Source organism: Panthera leo, chromosome C1 (assembly GCF_018350215.1).
Source record: "Panthera leo isolate Ple1 chromosome C1, P.leo_Ple1_pat1.1, whole genome shotgun sequence".
NCBI classification, from domain to species: Eukaryota; Metazoa; Chordata; class Mammalia; order Carnivora; family Felidae; genus Panthera; species Panthera leo.
The window spans coordinates 55127119-55153725 of NC_056686.1; the positions used below are offsets into that span (position 1 = coordinate 55127119).

General features: G+C 36.0%; 1 protein-coding gene across 2 annotated transcripts in view; it reads right to left on the minus strand.

Moving 5' to 3' along the window:
• Nucleotides 1-23786, minus strand: part of CC1H1orf141 (chromosome C1 C1orf141 homolog) — a 42137-nt gene extending 18351 nt beyond the window's left edge. Inside the window, exons 1-5 of one of the 2 annotated variants that reach the window (XM_042953179.1) lie at nucleotides 23141-23229; nucleotides 18130-18221; nucleotides 14690-14847; nucleotides 5714-5826; nucleotides 187-254 (exon numbers count right to left, since the gene is read on the minus strand). In XM_042953179.1, the coding sequence (XP_042809113.1) occupies nucleotides 187-254; nucleotides 5714-5826; nucleotides 14690-14847; nucleotides 18130-18204 (414 nt within the window). In that variant the 5' untranslated portion in view covers nucleotides 18205-18221; nucleotides 23141-23229. Of the gene's footprint in view, nucleotides 1-186; nucleotides 255-5713; nucleotides 5827-14689; nucleotides 14848-18129; nucleotides 18222-23140 lie in introns of both variants that reach the window. The other variant, XM_042953180.1, reaches the window with a different exon arrangement.
• Between the last annotated feature and the right edge of the window lie 2821 nt (nucleotides 23787-26607).

Consider the following 26607-nt stretch of genomic DNA (forward strand, 5'->3'; position numbering starts at 1 on the left):
TATTATTTTCTGTATTATCCTTTCACATAAAGTTTTACATAATATCAAAAATGAAATCACTTTAAAATTTTACACTTTGAATCCTAAAATAAATGTGAATTTGGGATTCATAGAAGTATATACAAAATTGTTAGTGCTAATCTGAATTTCTACAAAGTAATTGTTAGGTACACAAATTAAACCTACCTCAGCTGTATCCTTAAGATAAAGAAAAGGTCTAAAAGATCTTGAATTCAGATTTTCTTTCATTGGCTCTAAAGAAAGAAATCGAAACATAAATGATATTTCTATACTATTAGGCTACTTCTAATTTAACTATCAATAAAATATTTTTTCTACTTCTAGTCAACTTTAGAAACGTAATTTGATAAACTTAGGTGCTTATATATGCATTACATTTTCAGAGCTAAATATATTCTAGAGTAATTTGCTTTAAAAGCCAATTCTATTAGGGGCGCCTGGGTGGCTCAGTAGGTTAAGCGTCCAACTTCGGCTCAGGTCATGATCTCACAGTTAATGAGTTTGAGCCCCGCGTCAGGCTCTGTGCTGACAGCTCAGAGCCTAGAGCCTGCTTCGGATTCTGTGTCTCCCTCTTTCTCTGCCCCTCCCCCACTCATTCTCTGCCTCTCAAAAATAAAGATATGTAATAAAAAATTTTTTTTAAAAAGCTAATTCCATTAACAGAATTTATAACTTTTGATTATTAACTCCTGACTACTTATCAGAAACTATGGAGGTCAGAACTATGACCTCAGAACACACAACAAAGTGGTATGTTCTTGGAAAAAAATGGATTTCTAAACAAAATGGAATCATAATTAAAGGAATCTTTTCATTAATTCCTTTGAAAAGAGAAATATTCCCCTCAACCTGAACCCCATCTCAGCTCTAATTATTTATTAACCTGGGTTATCCTTTAATGGATTTTCTTAAGGTAGGTATGGTGTTAGGTCAAGCATACAGACTTTGGATTTAGATAGCCTGGGACCAAAGCCTACTTTTTTGTCTGTAAGTCATATACCCTTACATAAGTTATTTAACTTCCATGAGCCTTAGTTTTCTGATCTGTTAAGGGGAAATAATAGTACTATCTTAGAGGAATGCTGTGAGGAGGAAATGAAATAATAGATGTAACTAATTTAATAGTATCTGGCATTCATTCAGTCAACAGTTATTTATTTATTTTTAATTTTTTTAATGTTTATTCATTTTTGAGTGACAGAGAGAGAGTGTGAGTGGGGGAGGATCAGAGAGAGGGAGACAGAATCCAAAGCTCGAAGCTGTCAGCACAGAGCCCAACACGGGGCTCAAACTCACAAACTGTGAGATCATGATCTGAGCTGAAGTTGGACACTTAACCGACTAAGCCACTCAGGCACCCCAACAGTTACTTACTGATCACCTACTACATGCCAGCACTGGTGTTAGACACTGTAATTGTGATTCCTGTGCCCAGTGATACATACATTTTAGTGGGTAATACAGATAATAAACAAGTGAGACAAAGAAGTGAATAATTATAAATTAAGATACCTGCTGTGACAGAAATAGATTTTGGTGAGGGAGAACAACAGAGTGAGGTATATTTTAGATAGATTCATTGCTATGGAGTGAATCTATTCCCCCCAAAATTTATATGTTGAAGCACTAATCCTCAATGTGATGATATCTGGAGGTGAGGCCTTTGGGACGTACTTAAGTTTATATGAGGTAATGAAAGTGAAGACCCCTATGATGGGATCAATGTCCTTATAAGAAAAAACATGACAGAGAGAATCTCTCTCTCCACCATGTAAGGAATCAGGCAAGAGGACAGCTGTCTGCAAACCAGGAAGAGGGCTCTAACCAGAACCTGACCATACTAGCACCCTGATCTCAGACTTCCAGCCTCCAGAACTGTGATAAATAAATATTTGTTGTTTAAACCACTCAACCTATAGTAGTTTGTTATAGCAGCCTGAACTCACTAATAGAGAAATTGGCACTGAGAAGTGAGGTGCTGCTATAACAAATAACTAAAAATGGGGAAGTGGCTTTGGAACTGGGAAATGGCTAGAGGCTAGAAGAGCTTTGAGATGCATAGGAGAAAAACCCAGTATTTCCATGAAGGGAATTTAAAGGAGATTCTGGTGCGAGTTCTCTAAGATTCTTTTACCTTCTTAAAGAATACATAAAGGGGCACCTGGGTGGTTGAGCGTCTGACTTCAGCTCAGGTCATGATCTCACGGTTTGTGAGTGAGCCCCGTGTCGGGCTCTGTGCTGACAGCTCAGAGCCTGGAGCCTGCTTTGAGTTCTATGTCTCCCTCTCTCTCTCTACCCCTCCCTGCCCCTGCTCACACTCTGCTTTCTCTCTCTCTCAAAAATAAATAAACATTAAAATTTTTTTTAAAAAGAATACATAATCAAGTACAGAAATGTTGGTAGATCTATGGATGGTAAAAGCCATTCTCAATGAGGTCTCATAGAAATTAGGCACATATTATTGAACAATGAAGAAAAGGTTATCCTTGTTATAAAGTGACAAGGAACTTGGCTGAACTGTGTTTGTGTTCTACTGTTTTGGGAAAGGTAGAACTTGTGAGCAATGAAACTGGATATTTAGCTCAAATTTCTAAGCAAGCATTGAAGGAGTGGCTTGGTTCCTCCTGACTGCTTGTAGTAAAATTCAAAAAGAGAAAAACAAATTGGAAGACTGAACTGTTAAGCAAAAATAAATCAGAACTTAAGGATTTGTAAATTTTTCAGCCTGTCCACATTACAAAAAATAAGAAAATTTTCAGCATGTCCATGTTTGAAAAAGAACACTAAGAGTGTGGTAGAATGACTATTTGATAAGGAGATTGGTATGGGTGTGAATCACACACCTAAATAGATATCCCAACAGTGACACTGCCAGTTTGAACTGAAGGGGATGGAGATGAGACAAAAATGAATGAAATCTGTTGGACTTCTTGGGTTTTACAGGATAGGACCACAGAGCTATTCACTGCAAATATGTGCTATTCTTCAAGACAGGGAAAGAATGACCCTGAAGGCAATTCAAAAATCATCAGAGCTGCCTCCTCAGTTTCAAATGGGGTTACTAATGTCTCAGTTTCAACAGGCCAAAGAGCCTCCACTCAACACCTTTGGGGTAGGGCATCCCAGAGTCTTGGAGTCATGACCCCTACCTGGCATGCTATAGAGGCAGGACCTCTGCCCCAGTGGTTCCAGAAGAATATGCAGCCAGAGAGAATTATTCTTGAGTCTTAAAATCTTAGGAAGTTTACCTTGCTAAATTTTAGACTTGCTCAGGACCTATCACCCCCTGTTTCCTTTTATTTCTCCATTTTGGAATGAGAATGCCTATCCTGTGCCTGTCTGACCTTTGCATTTTGCAAGCACATATACTGTTTGTTCTAGAGGTTCACAGGTAGAGAGGAAATTTGCATCAGGCTGAATCATTCCTTGAGTCTCACCTATATCTGATTTAGATACTATTTAAATAAGACTTTGGATTTTAACAATAACATAAAAGTCAGACATCAGTAAAATAATTTAAGTGTTCCAAAATTCTTTTATTGTCCAGAATGAGGATAATAATAGATTTTGAAAGGTTACATGTTGTAATTTCTAGAGTGATCATTTAAAGAATAGAAATAGAGTACATAACTTCCAAATTGATAAAGGGGAAAAGTGAAACTTAAAAAACTCAATTCTAGAGAAAACATGAGAGGACATAAAAAGAAGTATAAAATCAACAGGGCAAATGAAAGAACAAAAAAATAAAATGGCAAAATTAAATCCAAAGATATTAGTAATTGCATTAAGTATAAATGGACTAAATGCTCCATTTCAAAGACAAAGAGTATGATAGTAGATTTTTAATTTAATAGTATGATGTTTATGAGAGATAAATATAGATTACAATGTTACAAGAAGGTAATAAAATGATGGAAAAAGATATACCATGCAATGGTACCCAAAAGAAAGCTGGGCAACTACAGCAATATTAAATAGTAAGACAATTACTTTATAATGAAAAAGGGTTCAATTCACTAGAAACATAATTTGAAATATTTATGTAACTGATAACATGGCTTAAACTATATTAAAAATCTATAAAGCAAAATTTGACACTGCTTAAAATTTCAACAGTAGAATAGATAAGTTGGGATATACGGTTGATCCCTGAATAACATAGGTTTGAACTGCATGAATCCACTTACATATGGATTCTTTTGATAGTAAAATACTGTAAATGTATTTTCTCATCCTTTTGTTTCTCTTAACATTTTTCTTTAGCTTACTTCATTATAATAATATAGTATATAATACATATAAATACAAAATATGTGTTTATGTTATTGTAATGGTTTCTGGTCAACAACAGGCTAATAGCTGTTAAGTTTAGGGGAATCACAAGTTATATGTGGATTTTTGACTGTGCACTAGAGTCAGTGCCCCTAACCACCCTGTTGTTTAAGAATCAGGTGTACAGTATTTTATTTTATTATTATTATTTTTTATTATATGAAATTTATTGTCAAATTAGTTTCCATACAACACCCAGTGCTCATCCCAAAAGGTGTACAGGATTTTAATGATGGAGAAAATAAATTAAGAAGAGAGACTGAGGAGTAAAATAGCAGGAAAACAAGAGATATGGGTTCCCAAACCCCTAAGAGGAAAATTTTAAGAAGGAAGGAATGATTGACCTACTATACTTGTTATTAAAATGTGGAAGAAAATAAAAACAGAAAAATATTATTTGGATTTAGCAGTGGAGATCATTGGTATTCTTGATCAGTGCAGCTACAGTAGGATGGTGGAGGCGGAATCCAGACTGTAGTTGTCTGAAGTTTGAACAAAAGAGGAAGTAGAGACAGATGAAGAGTATCAGAGTAATGAGGCAGTATGGAGCAATGTGGAGTCAAGGAGCCTTACCCAAAGGGATCGATGAGAATGATGCAATCGAATGTTTTTTTTGATAATTCCAGAGAAAGAAAAAAAAAAAGGCAACACAAAACACTCAAATTCTCTGAAGATGTGGAGAATTTAATGCGTTTACATTAAATATTCATTTGTTCATTTCGTTTATTATCTGTCTCCCCACCTTATCCTAAAACATAAATTGAGGGCAGATTTTTTTCACTCTTGTATTCCCAGCACCTAGAGTAGAGACTGACACATAGTACGTGTGTAATAAATATCTGTTGGGTGCACAAATTTTCCTGGTAAATTTTTATTAAACTTTCTTACAATATTATAAGTGCTTGTTCCTAGCTTACAGATTCCTTAATGTTCTAAGAAAGTAAGTTCCTTTACACTTTCTGTAAATAAGTTTCTATTAAGCAAGATGTCCATACTTGATTGATTTCTTTTTTTTTTTTTTAACAATAAGGAAACTCTTAGGGTAGAGCTGAAAGGAAACTCAGAGCTTTCTTTCAAGAAAAATAAATAAACATAAAAATATATTCTTAATTTGTGAACTGCATAAATTGTCTATTCTGATATTTAATGTCTCTACTGCTTAGGAAATTCTTTATAGTTCACTGAAATCTTTCACACTGCAGTTATACACCATATACTTTCAAGAAAATTCTTTCCACAGAGACATCCAATGGTCAAGAGCTTTTAAGATATACATTAATAAATAATAAAGTATATATTACAAGCAAAACCACTCATTAATAAGTTAAAGGAGAAGTAAATATGGTACGCAGAGCATTACCTATTGACTTGCTTTCTTGATTTTTTATATTTGTTGGTACAAAGTGTGGTCTTAAATTTAATGTTTCAAAATCACTCTTTGTAGGTTCAGGCTCATTTTTAAAGGAGACATATCTAGAAAAAATAAAATTAATCTAAGTTAAAGTAATCAGAAAAATCTACAAAACTAATCTAAAAAATAAATTTTGAGAAATGTGGTGAAATGCAGATTAAATGTTGTTGTATTAGTACTATTATAGTACAAAGTGTAAAGTGTTGGTACTAAGCCAGAGATGAAAGTATTCGTGATAATCACTTGAAGTAGAGACAGATAGTAAGCTACTGTTGTCATAGGATTGAGGGCACTCTAGGAAACTATAGTTCACAAGCTGATTAACCCTTTAAAAAATATGCTGGAAATTCATTAAATGAGATATTGGAGACATTGTCAGACCTGAGTCAAAGTGGTGGGACCCAGAGTTAGGGTCACTTCAGATACCAAAATAATATACTAGATAGGATCACAGCGTTTATTTACCATACAGGAAATTTTCTCCACTAAATCCTTTGACTACTGATAGTATGTAATAAAGTTAATAGTATTACATAATTCATGATATTTCTGACCTCTAAATGCTGGGTAATCCATGACTCAGTCTTCTGACCTCAAACACTCAGCCTCAGTTGATATCTAATCTCACATCTTCACGTATTATCTATATGCTCATGTCCCTGAGATTTATAAATCCAGGCCCTCAAACTCTTCCCTGAGCTCCAGATTTATATATCCAACTGCTACATGACTTCGGCAGTTAGGTATATCATAGGCATCTCAAACTTAGCACATTCAAAACCAAATCTTTGCTTCTGCTTTCTTCCCAATCGTTGAGGCTTCCCCATCTCCATTCAACCAAAGGCTTAAGCCTAAAACTTGACAATATCTTTGATTTCTTTCTCTCGCTCCTCATTCCCATCTGTTGGCAAACCCCACTGGATATTTCTTTGAAATACATCCCAAATCAAACTACTTTATTTCTTGTTACTTCTACCCTAGTCCAAGACACCTTCATCTCCCATCTGAGCTACTTCTATGTGTCTCTCGCCTTCTATCTGCTCTCTCTGCTATCACTCATCCCCTACAGTCTATTCCTAATGCAACCATGGTGGCATCTGTAAACTATAAATGTGATTGCCATTTCCCTCCAAATGTCTCCTACTGGACTCAAATAAAGTTCAAAATCCTCACTCCAAGACAGAAACTGTCCCCAGTTCTCATGTTTCTAAGCAGAGGAACTTCGATTGAATGTCCTTTCAGGCCTCTCTGTGCACCTCCCCAAGCCCCACCTCCACATGGAAGCAGAGTGAATTTTCCAACTGTTTGGTTTGAGGAAAGGAATTTAAGCTCCCACTTGAGGACCTTGGTACTTGCTCATCCTTCTGCCTGTAACATTTCCCAGTGATTGCCAAGGGTTACTCCCTTAAGTTATAAGAGAGCATTTTGTAAGACTCTGCTCAATTTCCATCTCTCCACAAAGGTTTTATCCTGCCCCTTTCTCTATTTAAAATAGTAACCCCTATCAGTCTTAATTCCTTTAATTTACTATCATTTTCTTCATAGTATTTATCACTAATGGATTGACATTAAATATTCATTTGTTCATTTAGTTTATTATCTGTCTCCCCACCTTATCCTAAAACATAAATTAAGTGAGGATTTTGTTCACTCGTATTCCCAGCACCTAGAATAGGGACTGACACATAGTACATGTGTAATAAACATCTGCTGAGTGTACAAATTTTCCTGGTAAATTTTGACTAAACTTTCTTATAATCTTATAATTTCCAATGAGATTTTAGTGTATTCTCTTTGGATTTTTCAGTAAACATTCATTTAACCTTCATAAAACATTTTATCTATCCCTTTCAAAACATTTATATTTTTGTATTATGTTCTTGTTTAATATCACTGGCAAGCACTTCTAGAATAGTACAGTATATTGGTGAGAATGGGCATCCTTCTGCTTCTAATTTAAATGGAAATGCGTCAAGGCTTCCATCCTAAGGATGAAGTTGGCTATATAGTCTTGTTAAGGAGTAATTTTTTTTATCCTTATCTTACTAAAGTATTTTTCAAATATGTTTACAGAGACTATATAGAGATGTTTGGATATGGATTTCCTCATGGTGAACTAGAGAGTGTGGACTTTGGAGTTGGACCTTACTTTGCATCTTGACTCTACGTGAAGTTCTGCAGAATACTGATTTCCTCTGAATTTGTCTTTCACAGGCCAAATGCAGTAATAGCTATCTTATAGGGTTAGTACAAGAAATACGTAAAATAAAGTTCAGAAGTTGCTTAGCAAAATGTTTGGGACATAAGAAGAGGTCAAATTTCAGTTCATTTGTTTTATCCCTTGCTGGGTTGGTTTACAAGATTGATTATACACAAACTCTGTCCACAACTGACCTTGACTTTCCTTTCTAGTTTATATAGCCTCTTGTCATATTGTTTTATTTCTTAAAAACTTTATTATATGGATTGATTTTAAGGATTTAGTTGACTAATAACTAAAATATAAATCCTGATGCCCAGAAGCAGATAGACTTATGGGATAGATAAATGGGGTATAGAAATAGAGTTCTTCTAAGCTCACAGGGACCTGGATAAGGGTGTTCTCCTACTCATTGAATAATGAGCCTAACGTATTTTACCACTCATTTTGCAAAGGAAAGGGAGGAGGGTGGTCACAGTTTCTGTCATTCTAGCTTCTTCCCTAAAAGTAGGTGTGAAAGGTCTGAGATTTGACATTACTTACAAGCTAACGAGTTAGGCTGCCACAGTTTGATCTATGCTCGCAAAGAAGTAGACTCCTGAGTCAGAGACAAAGGCCTATTTATTACTCACCATGATAGGAATAGCATTTTCTGTATCAGTTCTCTGAGCCTCTATTCCACAGGGCAACAAGCAGAGGGCCAGAAGACTTCTGCACACATAGTGCGTTGTTACAAGAGTGGAACCCTGAGCTTACAGAACCCAAATTTTTTATAATGAATAGTAACATACCTGCTCTTGCTCAAAGAAAAGCACTACCTCTTTCAAGGCTATTTGTTATACAAAAATCCTTGAGAAGCTAGGAACAAGGTAACCAGTGCCTCTTCTCATAAGATGTACAGAAATATAAGAGATCCATGGAGAATTTTTTTCCCAGCAGCAGGAAGAACAAATGGGAGGCTAAGAGCCTAAGAATAAAAATTGAGTTCCTAGCACTAGATTCTTATGTAATATAAATAATTAAACTTGGATTATAAATTTTATGGTTTAATTCACTAGCATAAAATCATAAATCTTCTCTTTATAAGTTGTATTGGTTTTGAGCTGCTTGTAATTTTTTTAATTCATCCACCTTCATTCCCTCTTTTATGGTCTTATATTTAGAAAAATACCCTGTGAAATTATATCCTGTTGCAGTTGAGTTAAAGGAATACAGGTAAAGGCCTTGATTTTGTGCTGCATGGGCTGGAGTTAAAGGAAGGTTACTGCACATCCATGGAATGGATATGAAATGGCACTGGTGCATAAAGGGAAGAAATGGGGACACAGCTCAGATGGAAGTATGGGGATTGCTTCAAAAGCTGCCTCTTCCCAAATAGGAATCTGTTATGGATAACTTCCCTGCTTTGGAATGTTTTATGTTTTTACAGAACAGCCACTGTGAAACGAAGGTCCAGAGCTTTCGTTCTGGTATCATGGAAGAATTCTAAATACATTTTTTGTCATAAAGACATCCAGTTTGTATCTTTATTTTAATTATATTTGATTTTAACTTGCATAAAATATTTCTCCAGGTAAATGTCTCAGAAAGAATATATAGGTGGATTACCTTCTAGTTTTTCATATCCAAAAATTTCTCTCTTGTTCTCATATATAAATGATGATTCATCTAAATAGAGGATTCCTGGATTGCCATTCTGTTCAAAAGTTTAAAATTGTTTATTGTTTTATAGCCTCAGAGATGCAGATGAGACATATAAAACTCATTTGACTTCCTTTCCTTTGTAATTAACCACTATTTTTCTGCCTTTGGACTTAAATAATTTTACTGTAAGTCTAGCGGTTGGTAACCCTTTTGATCTGAAAATTCAAGTCTGTCTTCAAAAAAAGGTCATTTTTCCCTAATATTTCTTTATTTCTTTACTATGTTTCTTACTTTCCTGATTTATGTATTAGGTATATATTTCCAGGTTGAATATCTTGAAATCTTAGTATATATCTCTTTTCAATCTGATTTCCTTTTTTTTGTATTTTCATAAGATATTGCTTCTATTTGACCTTCTAGACTGTCAATCCTGTTTTTAACTGTATTCTATTTTTATTTTCCTACTCAATTTTTGATCCAGAAATATTTTTAAATCCCTTTTCCCTGATTATTTCTGTCCTTAAGATACATATTCTCCTAAGTTTTCTTCTGTTTCTTCCATTATCTACCTCATCATGAGTCACTTGTTTTGATTGTCTTTATCTCCCTCCTTCATATGAGTCCCCTTAAATGAGGGATTTCTCTTCAACCTCTCATTTCAATGAGTGTGAGTTCCCTCAGCACATATAAAGGTGAGGCTATTTGAGACTCAGGTAATATCAGTCAGTGACAGATAAGATTCTTTTGAAGAGTATCAGTGGCAAACAAGCTGTCATAAGAGGGTCTCTTGATTAAAGGAGTGACAAATGAAGAGGTCTCTAGAAATGTTTCTTAAATTTTTAGATGTATACTAGAATCATCTAGGGTGCTCTGAAAAAACACCGATGTCCAGACTTCCCCCCTACCCCCCCGCCCATAGTTAAATCAAGATCTCTAGGCAGGGTTCAGCATATTTTCCAAAAACTCTCATGTGGGCAGTTACTGTAAAGAGGCCCTGCTCTAGAATGTCAGGTTCCTCTAGGTATGAGCAATAATGAGTCCTCTTCCAGCTACAGAGAAGAGGCAGTGTTCAGCCTAGTAGCGAACCTCTCCCCATAGAGAGCTGGAGTTGACGTTGTTACCTTCCCAGGATCCTCCTGGGGCCTTGAAGGAGCCTGTGCTTACATAACTGAGAAATGGTGTGGGCAGCAGGAATGAGGCATGAATCTCTGCGTCCACTCACATAAAAGCCTCCATCTTCTCTATCCTTCCTGTTCCCAGGCCACCCTACCCTACTTACCCATAAGTCATACTTTACCTAAGATTTTAGAAATTATTGCCATATGTAAACATGGCTTGTGTATCTCATTTACTATCTTATTTTTAATGATTAGAATATATGATTGCATATTTCAAAAATACAGCTTATTTATTTATTTATTTATTTCAGTATTGGTTTTGGAAGTAGAACCCAGTGATTCATCATTAATATATAACATCCAATGCTCATCACAAGTGCCCATCCCCCACCCAATACCCCTCCAGAAATCCTTGGTTTGTTCTCTGTATTTAAGAGTCTCTTATGGTTTGCCTCTCTGTTTTTATCTTATTTTTCCTTCCCTTCCCTTATGTTTAATACAGTTTATATTTTTATTGCTGGGTTTTGTTTTTGTTTTGTTTTTTTCTGAGTGACTATTGTATGTTGGGGAATTTTAAACTCTTCACACATGTCAATACATTTAATTTGCAAAACAACCCTATGGAATACATACTATTATTATCCACACTGTAAATATGAGGATACTGAGACACAAAAGGTTATGTAACTTGTCCAAGGTCACAATTAGTAGTAAGTAAAGCTAAGATACAAACCTGGCAACTGGCCTATAAACCTCATCCTCTTAATCTCTGTGCCAGTCTAATGTCACACAGAGTATAAGACATGCATATTGAACTAAAGGAAGAAGGAATGTGGCCAATTAAATTTCACTATAGGCTGCAAGAGAATCCTTCATTAATATTTAACTATCTTTTCTGTATGCAAGTTTATCCTATTGTCATAAAACTATTTCTAAAAGGAATATTCTTTTGACAGGTCTCATTATAGATTTATTTTTAGGACAATAATTCTTCTAATGAATAGCCCCTATTAATCTATTAATCTAAAGGAAAATATTTTTGGGGAGCCTAAATGGCTCTGTCAGTTAACTGTCTAACTCTTGATTTTGGCTCAGGTCATGATCTCACCATTTTTGAGTTTGAACCCTGTATCAGCTTCCACACTGAGAGAATCCTGCTTGGGATTCTCTTTCTCCCTCTCTCTCTGCCCCTCCCCTGCTTTTGCTCTCTCTCTCAAAATAAATAAATAAACGTTAAAAAAAAGAAAAATATTATTTTTTGTAACTTCAGTAGCCTTGAATTATTTACTGAGCTAACTTTCAGTGACAATTTAAATACCCTTAATCAACCTCCTTATTCCTAACTTGTTTTCTATTTCTTACCAATTTATAAGTGGTAAAATTGCCATTTTCAACTGATAATGCAGCACTAAATGCTTAAGTAATAGAGAAATCACTTTGTCTTTCCTTTATTTTTTTAAAGGAGAGAGAGAAAGAGAGAGAGTGCTCACTCACCACTGGGGGAGGGGCAGAGAGAGAGAGGGAGAGAGAGAATCCAAAGGCGGTCTTGCACTGTCAGCACAGAGGTCTTGCACTGTCAGCACTGGGTGCTTGATCCTATGAATCTCAGGATCATAAACCTGAGCTGACACCAAGAGTTGCACACAAACAACTGAGCCACCCAGGTGCCCCACTTTATCTTTATTCCAGGTAATTTTTAAAAGGGAGTTTTGCTAAAATGAATATGACTCTTTTGTAAAAGGTCCATTTATGAAAAGTTGCAGAGAAGAGTATATTTGGTGTTTAATGAGAAATCTTAGAGACTATACACAGATTAACTGAAAGATATCTTTAATATTTTATCGGTTCCCATTTATCCCAGAAAAATGCTGAAATCCTGAACTGATAGTTACATGGGACACATGTCTCTGGGAGTAACTGAGAAAAAAAGCCCTAAGAATTTGAATAGTTCTCATTCTTAGTTTTATGTAAGAATCTTTTGGGGAATCTTAAAAATAGTAATGCCTGGGGTCTACTCCAAACTAATTAAAGTAGAATCCAATTATTTTAAAGCTCCCCAAGTAATACTAATGTGCACGTAGGTTGAAAACTACTAGTCTGAAGGCAAAGCACAGCTACAAATAAACCTGGGAAGGTTTACATCAATTAGGTGATCACAGCACCGGGCTGAGAGGCACTATGATATTCAGCAAACTATGGAAGAAAACTGGAATGAACAGATGTTGGTGTTGGGCAGCTAGATCAGCAGGACATAAGCTAGAGCAGAGACTCAAAGGATGGTCCCTGGACCAGCAGCACCAGCATTACCTGGAAACTTATTAGAAGTACAAATTGTCAGGCCCCGCCCAGACCTACTGAATCAAAAATATTAAATCAAAAACTCTGCAGGTGCAGTCCAGCACTCTGTGTTTTAAGGAGCCCTCCATGTTTGAGACCTACTGGGCTAGAGCAGTGCATCTCTGTCATTAGTGTTCACAGGAATCAGCTGTGTGAAGTGTATCTGCGATCACAACTCAGTGTAGGAGTGAGGTTTAAGAGCACCGGTGGAGACTCGCATCCTGAATTATAATTAACAAAACTTACAAGACCAGGAACTGTATCTCCAGATACAGAGGAACTGAGTTTATCCAATATAACCCATATAACCAGGATATCATTGTTGATATGAGGACAGAAACGTTCTGCCTTATGCTCTGTTACTTAAGCAATCATTCTGTTACAGCTAAAAAGGACTTCCTGCCAAGAATGGGTTGCTTCCTAGAAGAAGAATGCCCCCTCCTCAATGCCCCACAGACATCTAAAACTTAATATATCCAAAATGAAACTCAGACCTTATCACTGTAATCCTCTTCTCTACCCCAATCTGTGTTTCATCATATATTCTCTACCTAAGTACAAAATGTCATAATGCACTTAGTAACCAAGCCCGAAAGCTGCAAGCCATTCTACATTCAGAATGGGGCAGTGATAAATTTGCCATCCAACATTCATCCAGTTGCATGAGTGATAAAGAGCACAAGTCTGAAATCGAACCGCTAGAGTTTAAATCCAGTTTGAGCCACTCACCTGTGTGACCTTGGGCAAGTTATCTAACCTCACCGAGATGGGCTTCTCATCTATAAAACTGCACTGAACACACTGAATGTTTACACAGAATAAATGAGGTAAGAACAGTGTCCACACTACCATCAAGGTACGATAGAAGTTCTATTGATTCTACATCTTATTATTTCTTTTGTCTGGGCTCTCCTCTACATTTATGATGCTTAGAAAAATTATATAGCATTATGCATGTCCACAATGCCAGTGAAAGACCAACTATGACATATTCAGGCTATCTCTTATAAGTACATAGAGAAACTGCCTTACTTAGTTTTCTAGGTAGACTTCTTTTGGCAGTCTATTGGTCTAAAATTTGAAATAAATCCTGACATTAATCTGGGGCAATGTAATAGAATTCAAGACAAGTCTTTCTTTAAAAATCCAGAATTGTAATTACTATCTAATAACCACCTGTAATAATAAACTACAATAAATATTTTATAAACTAATTTATTCAGAATGCTGAATAAGTATGGTGTAACTCATAAGCACTATGAAACATGCCTATGTTTGACAAAGCTTACATTTAATACAGATTACATAATCTAAAACAAATCTACAGTAATGCTTTAAAACGTCCAACTGAGGGGCGCCTGGGTGGCTCAGTCGGTTAAGCGTCCAACTTCAGCTCAGGTCACGATCTCAGGGTCTGTGAGTTCGAGCCCCGCATCGGGCTCTGGGCTGAAGGCTCAGAGCCTGGAGCCTGCTTCTGATTCTGTGTCTCCCTCTCTCTCTGCCCCTCCCCTGTTCATGCTCTGTCTCTCTCTGTCTCAAAAATAAATAAACGTTAAAAAAAAATTAAAAAACAAAACAAAACAAAAAACCATCCAACTGAAAGTTTGAGGTAGTTAGGATGGTTACCTTTTTGGTTTTTTAATACCAAATGACTTGTCTTCTGTGCTCCTGGATACGTTCTTAGATGTGGATGGAGCAATAGCCTCTTCAAATTCCAACTGAAAATCAAATGTCAGTGGTGTAACCAAAGTCTTTTTCTTTACTTGACTCTGAAGTCTGTTTTTCTGCAATAAATCCAAAGTACAACACTGAAAAAAAAATGAGCACTTTTCATATAGGAAAAATCCTGTATGGAAAGGATGAAATTAGTCTCACTTTATGCATTCACACAGAATTTATGTGCCAGTCACTAATAGCAAAATATTACAGATTAAAAGCTGGGGGGGGCCTGTGTACCAACATTTTTTATACCATTGCTGTGTGACCTGAGCTACTCTTTTCCTATTGATGAAATGATAGGATGTTGGACTAGATGATCATGAAGGCTCCCTCCTAATTCTAAAATTCAGAATTTAAGAGTGACCTATATATTACACAAAGAAAACACTGATACATAGAGTTATTGGAAGGAGAGCAAGTTGATCTCTAACCTGCTGCTCTTGCCGTCCCCATGCACGTGGTGAATCATTCCAACATTTGTCTAGTTGCGTAAGCCAGAAATGAAGTGAAGAAAGCAATCAAAAGACTTTGTTCAAATATTTATATAGATGGACTGAAGAGGGAAAAGGATATAGCTAACAAGTTAGTTAAGGAGCCAGAAATCTTTTCTAAAAAATTATCTCAGCATTGCCCAGAGGAATAAAGTGGTGAAAAATTTGACAGCAAGTCAAAGGATAGGAACTTCTGCTTCTGCCAGGAAAGGATTAAGTGCTACAGGAATTGCCCTCCTGCTGTAAACAACTAGAAACCCAGACAAAACATACGAAAACAACTGTAATCAGGCATTAGAGAACAGGCAGAGGGGGAACCATAATCCCTGAGAAAAGGGAAACAAATGAGGTAAATCCCACGATGGCTCAGCTTGCTTATTGAAGGTAGTTTCCTGGCTGAGAAGCAGTGAGGGGGAACTCACATCAAACCTCGTGGCCTTGACTTTGTTGTGTTTAAGAGATGGAAATTGCACCAACAATTACACTCTTGGGCATTTACCCCAGAGAAATGAAAACTTACGCTTACACAAAAACCTGTACACAAATATTCACAGCAGCTCTCTTTAATCTTTTTTTTAAAGCAGCTTTATTTTTAAAAGCAAAATACTGAAAAAAACCCAAACATCCTTCAATGGGTGAGTGGTTGAAACTCTGTGTATTCATATAATGGCATACTACTCAGCAACAAAATTTATATATTATTTATAATAATAAGGCTATTGATTCATGCAAAATCTTAACAGGGCCTCAAGGGCATTATGCTTAGTGAAAAGTCAATCTCAAAATTCACATACTGAATGGTTCCATTTGTATAACATTCTCAAAATTACTGAATTTTAAAGATTGGAGAACAGATTAGCCATTGCCAGGGATAGATGGGGAATGAAGTGCGGATATGGATACAAATACAGAAAAATAACATGAGGGAGTTCTTTCATGGTGATGCGTATGTGCTGTATCTTGATTGTGGTAGTGATTACACAAATCTCTTATGAGATAAAATTGATAAACCTATACACACAAATGAAGGCAGGTTTAAAAATGGTGAAAACTAAATGAAATCTGTAGTCTGGTTAATGGTAATATGCCAGTGTTAATATGGGCTGGGATTCATACTGGTTTTGATATTGTATACTACCCATATAAGATGTCACTACTGGGGGCAACTGGGTGAAAGGGACATGGGACTCTGTAGTACCTCTGCAACTTCCTATGACTTGTATTAATTTCAAAATATAAAAGTTAAAAAAATAAAGAAGCAATTACCAAAGTGATTTATATATTTTCATCTCATTTCGTGGTCGTTAAAAAAGAAAATAGAGATAATTCACCTTCGTAAATGTATGTAGGTGTATGTATGTGTATGTGTACCTGTATATTTATATTTTGAGTATATGTAAAGATAAATGGGTTTATGCATACATAGATAATATTTGTATATCTTTGTAACAGCACAAAATAAGATGTGGACGGATAAACCCAAAGTGCTAAATTTTATTTGCCTCAAGGCAGCAGTTGAGGAGGCCAAAGACAATTTTTCTTTATGTAATTTCCTTTAAGCATAATTTATATATATAAATATGTATATATGTAAAACTGCTCCTAGGGTCATGGGATTGAGCCCACATTAGGCTCCATGCTCAGCAAGGAGCCTGCCTAAGATTCTCTCTCTCTCTCTCTCTCTCTCTCTCTCTGCCCCACCCCCGCTCATGCTCTCTCTCTCTAAAATAAAAATAATAAATAAAAATAATAAATAAAATTAAGAAAAAATTTAAATTTGATTGTATATACTTAAAAAGAATTTCCAGAAAATCCTCTATTAGTAACACATGAACTAGACATAGTAACACAAAATGAGAATATTTATGGAAATGGTTTACACAAAAGAAGACCCTAGTAAAAAAGGTAAGAATTATTATTACTAATCATAACTTAAAATTCATATAAAAGGGAATTTCAAGACAAATTACAAAGATTTATCTCTGATTATATTTTCTAAAATACATTTCATTTTAAACAAGAAAATTAAAAAGGAGTGAACTTTGGGGTGCTTAAGTCTAATATGGTTGCATTAGTAAGTTACTCCTGGTTTGCTATTTCAAAATTTGGGTAGCAATGACAGAAAGAATTTATTGGTTTTCCCAATATTTCTCTTTTTTTTTTAATAAAAGGAGACAGTTATGAAAAAAAGAGAAAGATTATTATTCAAACATTAACGTTTTCATTTTCAGGTTCACAAATATGTTCAGTCACTTCAGAGTTCCTCTTTGTGCTGTCTTCCTTGATTTCTGAGACTCTATGCTCTTCATGCCTCATTTATCCACATTGTTAAATTATTTTGCAAGTTTTTGTGTAACCAAATTAAATTGCTCATATGTGCTAAAAATCTAATTTTTGAAAATTATATTCTTTATTAACATTTTATATTGAATTTTATAAAAGTCTCATGTTATTTAATTTTTATGACCTTTACTTTTAATTTGGTAACTATACCAAATATTTTCTTCCTTTTAATAAACCAATTAAATAACTTTTTATATGTTTAACATATTAATGAGAACTATAGAAGTAGTCACATTTACTATTTGGCTGCTTATTTGATTTTTTATCTTAATCACCTTAGATACATTATATCCTAATATAATGTGGCAGCTATCCAGAAGTTACCTTGTATATCTAATTAATTCTTTATAGTATACACTTACCTAGATGACTTTTTGAATATAATGATTTGCTTTTTACAAATTAGTTTACAACTCCATACTACTGCATCATTAACTAAAAAATAAAGATAATCATTCACATTTGAAATAACATTTTAATGATTAAATTTTATTTTAGCTTTTATTTACAAACCTTTGCTCTTCTGGCCAAGAGCATCTTTGCCTGCTCATCCAGAATATCTAACTTCTCTAAGATTTTTTCTGCCATTTTCAGTCAGTAAATTCCTATTTAAAAAGGAGAAAAAAGAAAAAATCTCCAAAACAATTAAAATTTAAACATATAATTGAATATTTAGGCATAAGAGACCCACATTTACATTTCTGTTTGGGGTACAAAATAGAACTGTAGAGATCATGGAGTAGGTCATGGAACTGTAGGGGTACCCAAGTTTTTTAGACAAAAAGGTCACATGATCAGAACTCCCAGATGTGTGTGAACCTTAGGAATTTTTAAATGTATGATAAAGGGAAATTGAACCAGAATTGACTCATACTTGAAGCAAGGACATGTGGCTTGATTTATATCTATTTTCTTTTTGTTGTGATATAATTTTAATGAAAGTAAATGTGAAGAGCTCACATTTGTATAATTAATTGCATTCAAATTAAATTGGTCAATGATCCAAGACTGTTAATACAGCACTTAGAAGGCAATCAGTCACACAGAAGGAGCAGCTGTCAAGCTGGTTGGGTCCTACTGCCGTAATAATAAATATTCTCTAGTCAATTAATATTGCTGAAAATTACATCTGGGGTCAGGCAGTCCATATTAGGCTTGGGGACCTGAATGTTAGACATCAGGACACAAAATACCTTTCCAATGCAACACAAATAACTAGGAGGAGCTGAGTAGAGGCAAGAATCAGAGTATTAACCCAAAGCTCCCACTATATTTTTGCTCAGTGAATTGAATGGGTTCCAGTGGCATTTAAATGTAGAAGTTGTATGGTTCATAGGAAGTACTGAATTCATCAATATTTCTAAGACACATCAATGTCAACACTAAGGTTCTTTCTGGCTCAAAAATGTCTACGCTATTTCTCCCACATTGCATATTATTCAATCAATATCTCACAAAGACACAAAGACAATAATACATGAAAAGCCAAGGATTAAGGATTCTATGCCAAAAGCTCACATTATTTAGTACTTGATTTCTCTTAACTATCTTTTCTACTCTTGGACTCTTCTGAGCCATGGGGCTGCAAGGCAGATTGTTTGCCTTGTTACAAACATCATAACTTGAAGTTGCAAGTTGGAGATGGGATGTGCAGGCAAGGGTGTTAGCACAATGATGAGTACCTTGGACTTTCTGGGTCTCCTATTGAAGAGTAAGGGACAGATTTTGGCAGACATTTTAGATTATCTGGATGCTATGTGTTGTCTTTTGTGATCCAGGAACCAATCCTCTCATATATCCTAAAAGCAACTAAAGGAATTTTAGTTTCTGTGTTTTTCTTATGCATAATATGAGTTCAAGGTGGGGTGGAGAAGGCTCCCATATTTCTCTCCAAAATTTCTTTTATTGGAGACAAAAGATTTCTATTTCTCAATCAGGGAAAGAAAGGCTTTCCTAACTGTAGGAACCAGCATATTGAAGTGAATGGGTTTCCCAATTTGGGGAAGGTATAAATGACACAAGGGACAATTGAGACACACGGCTTCCTTGTGAGAGGGAACAGAAAGCAGGTATTTTTAAAGAGTAAGATGTCCTACACCTCTCACTTTCCACACATCTTCAACATCACAACAGACATTTTAGGATGCACCATATCATCACATTTTACACACACACACACACACACACACACACACCCACACACACACACAGCTGTAATTTGAAGGAATTATGTTGTTTATTTAAAATTATCAATTATTTAGCTATGATATGATTCCTGGCAAATCACTGTGCATATCATGAGGTATTTTTAATGTTTAATTATTTTTGAGAGAGAGAGAGAGAGAAAGAGCATGAGTAGGGGAGGGACAGAGAGAGAGGGAGACACAGAATCTGAAGCGGGCTCCAGGCTCTGAGCTGTCAGCACAGAGCCCAATGCGGGGCTCGAACTGACAAACCGTGAGATCATGACCTGCGCCGAAGTTGGACGCTTAGCCAACTATGAGTTTTTTTGTTTTGAAGTGAGAAAATCTAATTAACAAATTATTTTTAAGGGTCAATGACAGTTTTATGAATACTAAATTTGAAGTTAATGAAGTTGACAGAATGTTATTAATTTCAGTTTTGTAGTTTTATTTTCATATTTTGAAGCCTATCCTTTTTTTTCAGTTTGCAAATGTTTTCATAAGTCTTTGGCAGGGTTTCTAATGGCTAAATCGCCCTGGGATAAAGTGGAGGTGAGGAAACACTTTAGACTATGTTGCTTACTTTCATCATTATACCAAGGGTACCAAGGGCTTAGCTGTATCAGGCAGGTCTAATATGACAGTGTATCCCAACTGCTTTGCATAAACTAAAAACTAATCCTTTAATGCTAAATTCTGCATCATATGTTCCTCGATATGACCTTCCAAGTTTCAGTCCTTTCTTGATTCAATCATTTGCACTTTCATTTCATTTCCAGAATATTGGCTTCATACTTCTACTTCATACTTCTTTTTCTATGGGCACATATTCTACTTCACGAATTCTATTTCTGTGAGCATATATTATCATTTGATGGCATACATTTATTTGTTCATTTCTTCATTTGGCTACCTAGCTGTATTACAAGAGAGATATGGTGCTAGGTACTCCATCAAATTTACTGAGGAAGTTGGACCTGATAGATATTACCTTCCTGGGCAAGGCAGATGGGCTCTCCTGTATCACTAAGAAAACAGAGACCATCAAGTAAGAACTTCAACTTCTCTCTCTCATGCCAAAATCTTATCTGCGTCCATTCCCATCTCACTTGTATTTTAATTTTAATGGAATTGTTGTCTCTCCTTTTCAAAGTTAACCCCTCCCAGTGTACTCTAGACTCTATTACCTCTGTCCTAAAAGAATTATTTCCATTGGTGTAGCCTCTCTCTAGTATCTGTCATTCTCTTTTTTTTACCAGTTGCTTCTCCTTAGCATGCTCACACCTCTTCTGGTTTTTTAAAAAAAAATTCTTCTCCTAACCCTACTAGCTGTTATTCTCTCTCATCTTCCCTTATTGACAAATTTCTTAAAATGCTCATCTATACTTACATCTCTTTTCCTTCTTAATTTACCATCATTTGGCTTCCTTCTATACTATATCTGCTCTGGTCACCAGGGTCACCATCTTATAAATAAGTGGGCACTTTTCTGCTCCTATTTACCTTATTTGAATGTCTACAACTCTTGTTAATGTTAGCCACTCCTTTCTATGGAAATTCTGCCCTCCCTTGGTTCCTATGACAACAGTCACATCTTCTTACTCTCTCTGAAGATTCCTTCTTCCTCAGATCACTCCTTAAATACTAATGTTTCTAAGGGCTCAGGCCATCTTTTTCATTATTCCATATTTTCTTCAGGATGACCACCCAAACTCCTGGCTTCATCTACCACCATCTATTTTCACACAAAAATCTCTCTTTCGAGTTCCAAACCTATGTTCCTAGCTCAACCCAGATTTCCTACAGGTAACCCAAATTAATCTAAAAGCAAACTTGTCCACACCTTTCCTCTTCTTCAGTCAAAAGTCTCTTCCAACCTTTATTATCACATTAGTTATCTCTTAGGCACCCAGCCCATAAACTTAGGCATTGTAATGGTTCTCAATCCTTCTCAATGACAAATGAATTCAGAAACTTCCAAGGAATCCAGATTTCCAGTTGTCACCCCAGTCCTGCTAAGTCAGAATTTATGGAGCTGAAGGTGCGGAATCTGTTTTTTAAAGCCATTCTAATGCAGCTATTCCCCAAAACAGGATTTGGTCACCACTCTTCTGGAAAACTCCTTCTTATCCCCTCCCTAAACATACACAATCACTTTATCTTGTATATCCTACATCCTACATATCCTCTCAGTTTTTCTTCTCTTATCCATTCACATTGCTACTGCCTCGGTTTAGGGTTCCATCATTTGATGCCTGGATTATTGCCATAGTTTTCAAAATATGTCTATACATTTGATCCATTCTATCCTCCATTCTATCCTTCACATTTGTCTGCCTTATTTTCTCAAGAAAACACACACACACACACACACACACACACACACACACACACACACCTCTCCCTGATGAAAGCTTCAATCTATCCCTACTGCTTTCAGGACAAAGGGTCAAGCTCCTTGATATATCATGTGCGAATCATAGTTTGGCCTCTAAGTCTTTAACCCCATCTGCTCCTTCCTCATATATACTTGATACCCCAGTCCTAATGGACTGTGGCACCTAATGAACAGTGCCTCCAATGTGTTGTATCCTCTTTTACTTGTTGCTTGGCTCTTGCTGTTTCCTCTATCTACCATGTTGTTCTTCCATTTCCTATATTTCTAAGTTCTATTCATCCTTCAAGACCCAAACAAATAACACCTCTGCAGGGAAGCCTTCTCTGGTACACTGATTTAAATGTCCAATGTCTGTGCTCACATCATATCCTATATATACTGCTATCCAAGTACTTATCACTCTCTATTAAACCATTTGATATCCTTATTTTATTCCTCCTCTAGGCTATGTGTTTTTTGAAAGCAGGAACCATGTCTAATTCATCTTTGTATCCCTATTGCCTAAAAATCTGAATGAATTAGCCATCAGCCATAATGGAAATGGACAACTATAAATGTTATGACAGTTTTAGCTAGCATTTACATTTATGAGTTTGCATAAATAATTGTCCAAATCTTGTTGAGGTTCTTCTAGATCAACCCATAGCATTAAAAAATATTACTTTTTCTCCCACCTTCAAGCTTAGAAAGGCAGCATAGTATTTTGGTTAAGAACATAAACTCTGGAGTCAGACTGCCTGGGTTTGAATCCTTGGCTCTGCTACTTATAAGCTGTGTGACTGTAGGTTAATTGCTTAACTTCTCTGTGTCGCCCAATTGGTAAAATGGAAGTAATGCAAATACCTAGTTCATGGGACTGTTACAAGGTCCAATTGAATGAATATAAGTGACATATAAGTGTTTGGTAAATAAAATAAGTATATACAAGTAATGAGGCACTTACCTATTAGGGATAAGATGTGTGAGATACTTATAAATCCTGCAAAATCCATATTCTCCATCTCCATACCATTTCATTTTTTTTCTGCCATACCTGCCATCATGCAATCACCAATGGTCTCCATATGTCTAATTGCCCGCTTGCTTCTTCCACAGTATACTTCTTTAATTTTACCTACACTAACCCCTTGGGTCTTGGTAAACAACAAGACTTTATTCAGCAATTCAGTATCTTCTATTTTAATCTGGCAATTCTGTATCTTCTGTTTTAATCCAGCAATTCAGTATCTTCTGTATTGTATCATATGATTATCTTGTTTCCTTTCTTTCTCTAATTTTTTCATAGTTTTGTTCTCAATTTTCTATTAAATTCTTATTCTGAGTTCAGTGAGAAGAAACTAAAGCTCACTTTCCTATAAAGCACAAGTGTAAGCCTTAAAAATATGGTAAGTATTTAGGGAAAAACCCTGATAAACATTACTATGTCTCCATACTAGAGACTCATCAAAAATGCAAAATTAGTTTGTACTCAAGGAAATAGATCTAATCATCCCCCTTTCAACCAACACATTAATTGGGTTGGGAGAGATGATCTCACTTCTTAAATATATACAGATACATCTGAAGTGTTCTTATATGTACTTACACTTGTGAGGAAATGCTCTCTTCTGGAATGTAGGGATCTTATGTGGTCACAGAAGCCTAACTCACAGAATCTTGGGGGTAGAACAGGTCAGTAGTCTCTCACAAGATTTTATGAACCATGAGGCAACATTGATCCCAACTGGACAAGACTTTTCTGATTCTTGCTTTTATTTCACTGTCATTGTCTTCCCCAGGCCTTCAGATTTCACTCTTCCTTCCAGGTGATTACTGCACTATACAGCCCCTAAATTTTTCTGCCCCAATCTTCCTCTTTATCCCTCAAATACTGATTTTTCACAGTCATAAGAACTGTATTTTTGATGATACTGAATTGTTGACCAAGTCCAGCTCCACAAACCTTAACTAGCTCCCCATTACCTGCAGAATAGCATGCAAGCTCTTTTTAGATGACATATGAGATGTTTCAAAAAAGGCAGTCCAGGCTTTGGCTCAAGCAACCTTTGGAATTAATCTCCCACCACATCTGATCTTCTGCCAAACTCTACAACTCCTATTCCCTGGACACATCCTGCCTTTTCCCCAAGCATGTTTTTCCCTCATGCGTTTCCTTTCCCTGGCAATGTTCTCTCCTCATGTCTTCCACTCAAAAGACTATTCTTTATCAGATCCTAGTATGAAAGCTACCTCTTTGGTGAAACTTTCCTTGATATCCTCACATGCCTTGTCTTGGTGATAGTCTCTTCCTCACATGTGCTCCTATAAGTACTTTGTCTTTCACCACAGAATTTGGTACACTGCACTACAGAAATTCACTCTTTGACAGATCACTTCTGCAATGTATTGAAACTCATCTAAAACAATGCTTACCCACTTCTGAATCTCAGCACCAGGCAAAGAATTTTACACCTAACTGAGATCTGAAAACTCCAATTTAATTTGGAGATGTCTCTGACAATATCATTTTATGGGGAGTAATCCCAGTTTATCTGTAATAGATGATGTTGATTCGGGATGATTTACTGCAGGATGAAACACAAAGTTGAGCAAATGGTTATAAAATGTGGCTCTTGTCAAATCTAAATTCAGTAAAATTATTTTCAAAGGAAACTTGGATTTATGTTCTTAATTACTGGCTCAATAATGACAGTTTTTGCAAAAGAACACAATGAAACAGAGAACTTGCCAACTAGGGCAGAACGAAATTCCCAGTCACTCTTGCAGTAAATCTCCCACGGATCTCACTGTGAAGACTTGGCTGCATAATGAACAATTTCAAGGTTGTAGGGCCAATGTTATAAGCACATCAGAGGCTGAGTCACACTAAGAATAATGACATCAAACTAAAAAGTTACTTTGAAGAGCACTACTCCATTTTTAACAGCACCTTTGGGGCTAAAAAAAACTCAAAAAGAAAACACACAAAAACCCCCAATTTAATAACTACCAACATAATAGGCTCTGCTAAGCAGTCTTCATCATCAAGTTCCAAACGTCTCCTATTAAAGGAAGAGCTCAAGAAAACCAAAAGAGGCTCCAACTCATCAACCAAAGACAGGACTGAGTAATTATCTAGAAAATGGAGGCTTAAATTAAAATTTACTTCCATTATCTGGTTTCATCAGTTCAAACATTTACTCCTTGAAAACAAGGCCTCTGTCTTACACTTTTATCTTACACATTCACTAAACACTGTATTGAGCACATAGTAAGCACTCACTGTTCAATATTACATTTTACTTAATAACAGTCTGAATTTCTCCACCTCCTATTCCAAGTATGGACACCAGGAAATCCTTTTCTTTAAGTCTAAAATATCAATAAATAGCCCACATTATGGGCTGAATTATGTCTCACCAAAATTCCTAGGTGGAAGCACTATTTCCCAGTACCTCAGAATGTGGCTGTTTTTGGAAACAGGGCCTTTATTTTAAGAGGTAACTAAGCAAAAATGGGGTCATTAGACTGGGACTTAATCCATTTGACTTGTGTCATGTAAGAAGAAGAGATAAGGACACAGACATCATGTACAGAGGAAAGTCCATGTGAGGACACATCAAGGCAGCCATTCCCAAGCCAAAGAAAGAGGCCCAAGAAGAAACGAACCCTGTAGGCACCTTGATCTTGACCTTCCAGCCTCCAGAGCTATGAGAAATAAATTTCTGTTGGTTAAGCCTCCCAGTCTGTGACATTTTAAAAACTTTTAAAATGGTTATTTATTTTTGAGAGAGAGAGCGAGCATGCGCACAAATGGGGGAGGGACAGAGAGAGAAGATACAGAATCCAAAGCAGGGTCCAGACTCTGAGCTGTCAGCACAGAGCCCGATGCAGGGCTCAAACTCAGGAACTGCAAGATCATGACCTGAGCCGAAGTCAGACACTTAATGACTGAGCCACCCAGGCGCCCCTGTGGCATTTTGTTATGGCAGCCCTGGTAAACTAATACAGCCCACAAATTATGAGTACTAAGTTTAAAATTCACTATCAGAAGATTTAACTATTAAACCTGGCCCATGTGCTTAGATCTATATACCACACATTTTCTTGTCTCCTTTTTGTTTTTTCAAAAAATTTAATGTTTATTGTTTATTCTTGTCTCCTTTTTGTTATGAGAGAGGGAGAGAGAATTTACTCTTCATTTTGAAACTTTACTAAAATTTGCCTGTCACCAACTTGAGGATGGATAGGAAGCTTCGAAGGAAATACACCAAGGAAGTTTTAAAAGTATGATGTATAGACTCTGGGGAGTATTGTGAGCAACCGATCAGATAACAATTGGAGGAATCTCCAAATTCCACAATTATTGCAAGAGTGATCAACTCCTACCAGCCCATTCCAGGTTGGTTCTGTCTGGCCAGTTTGAAATGC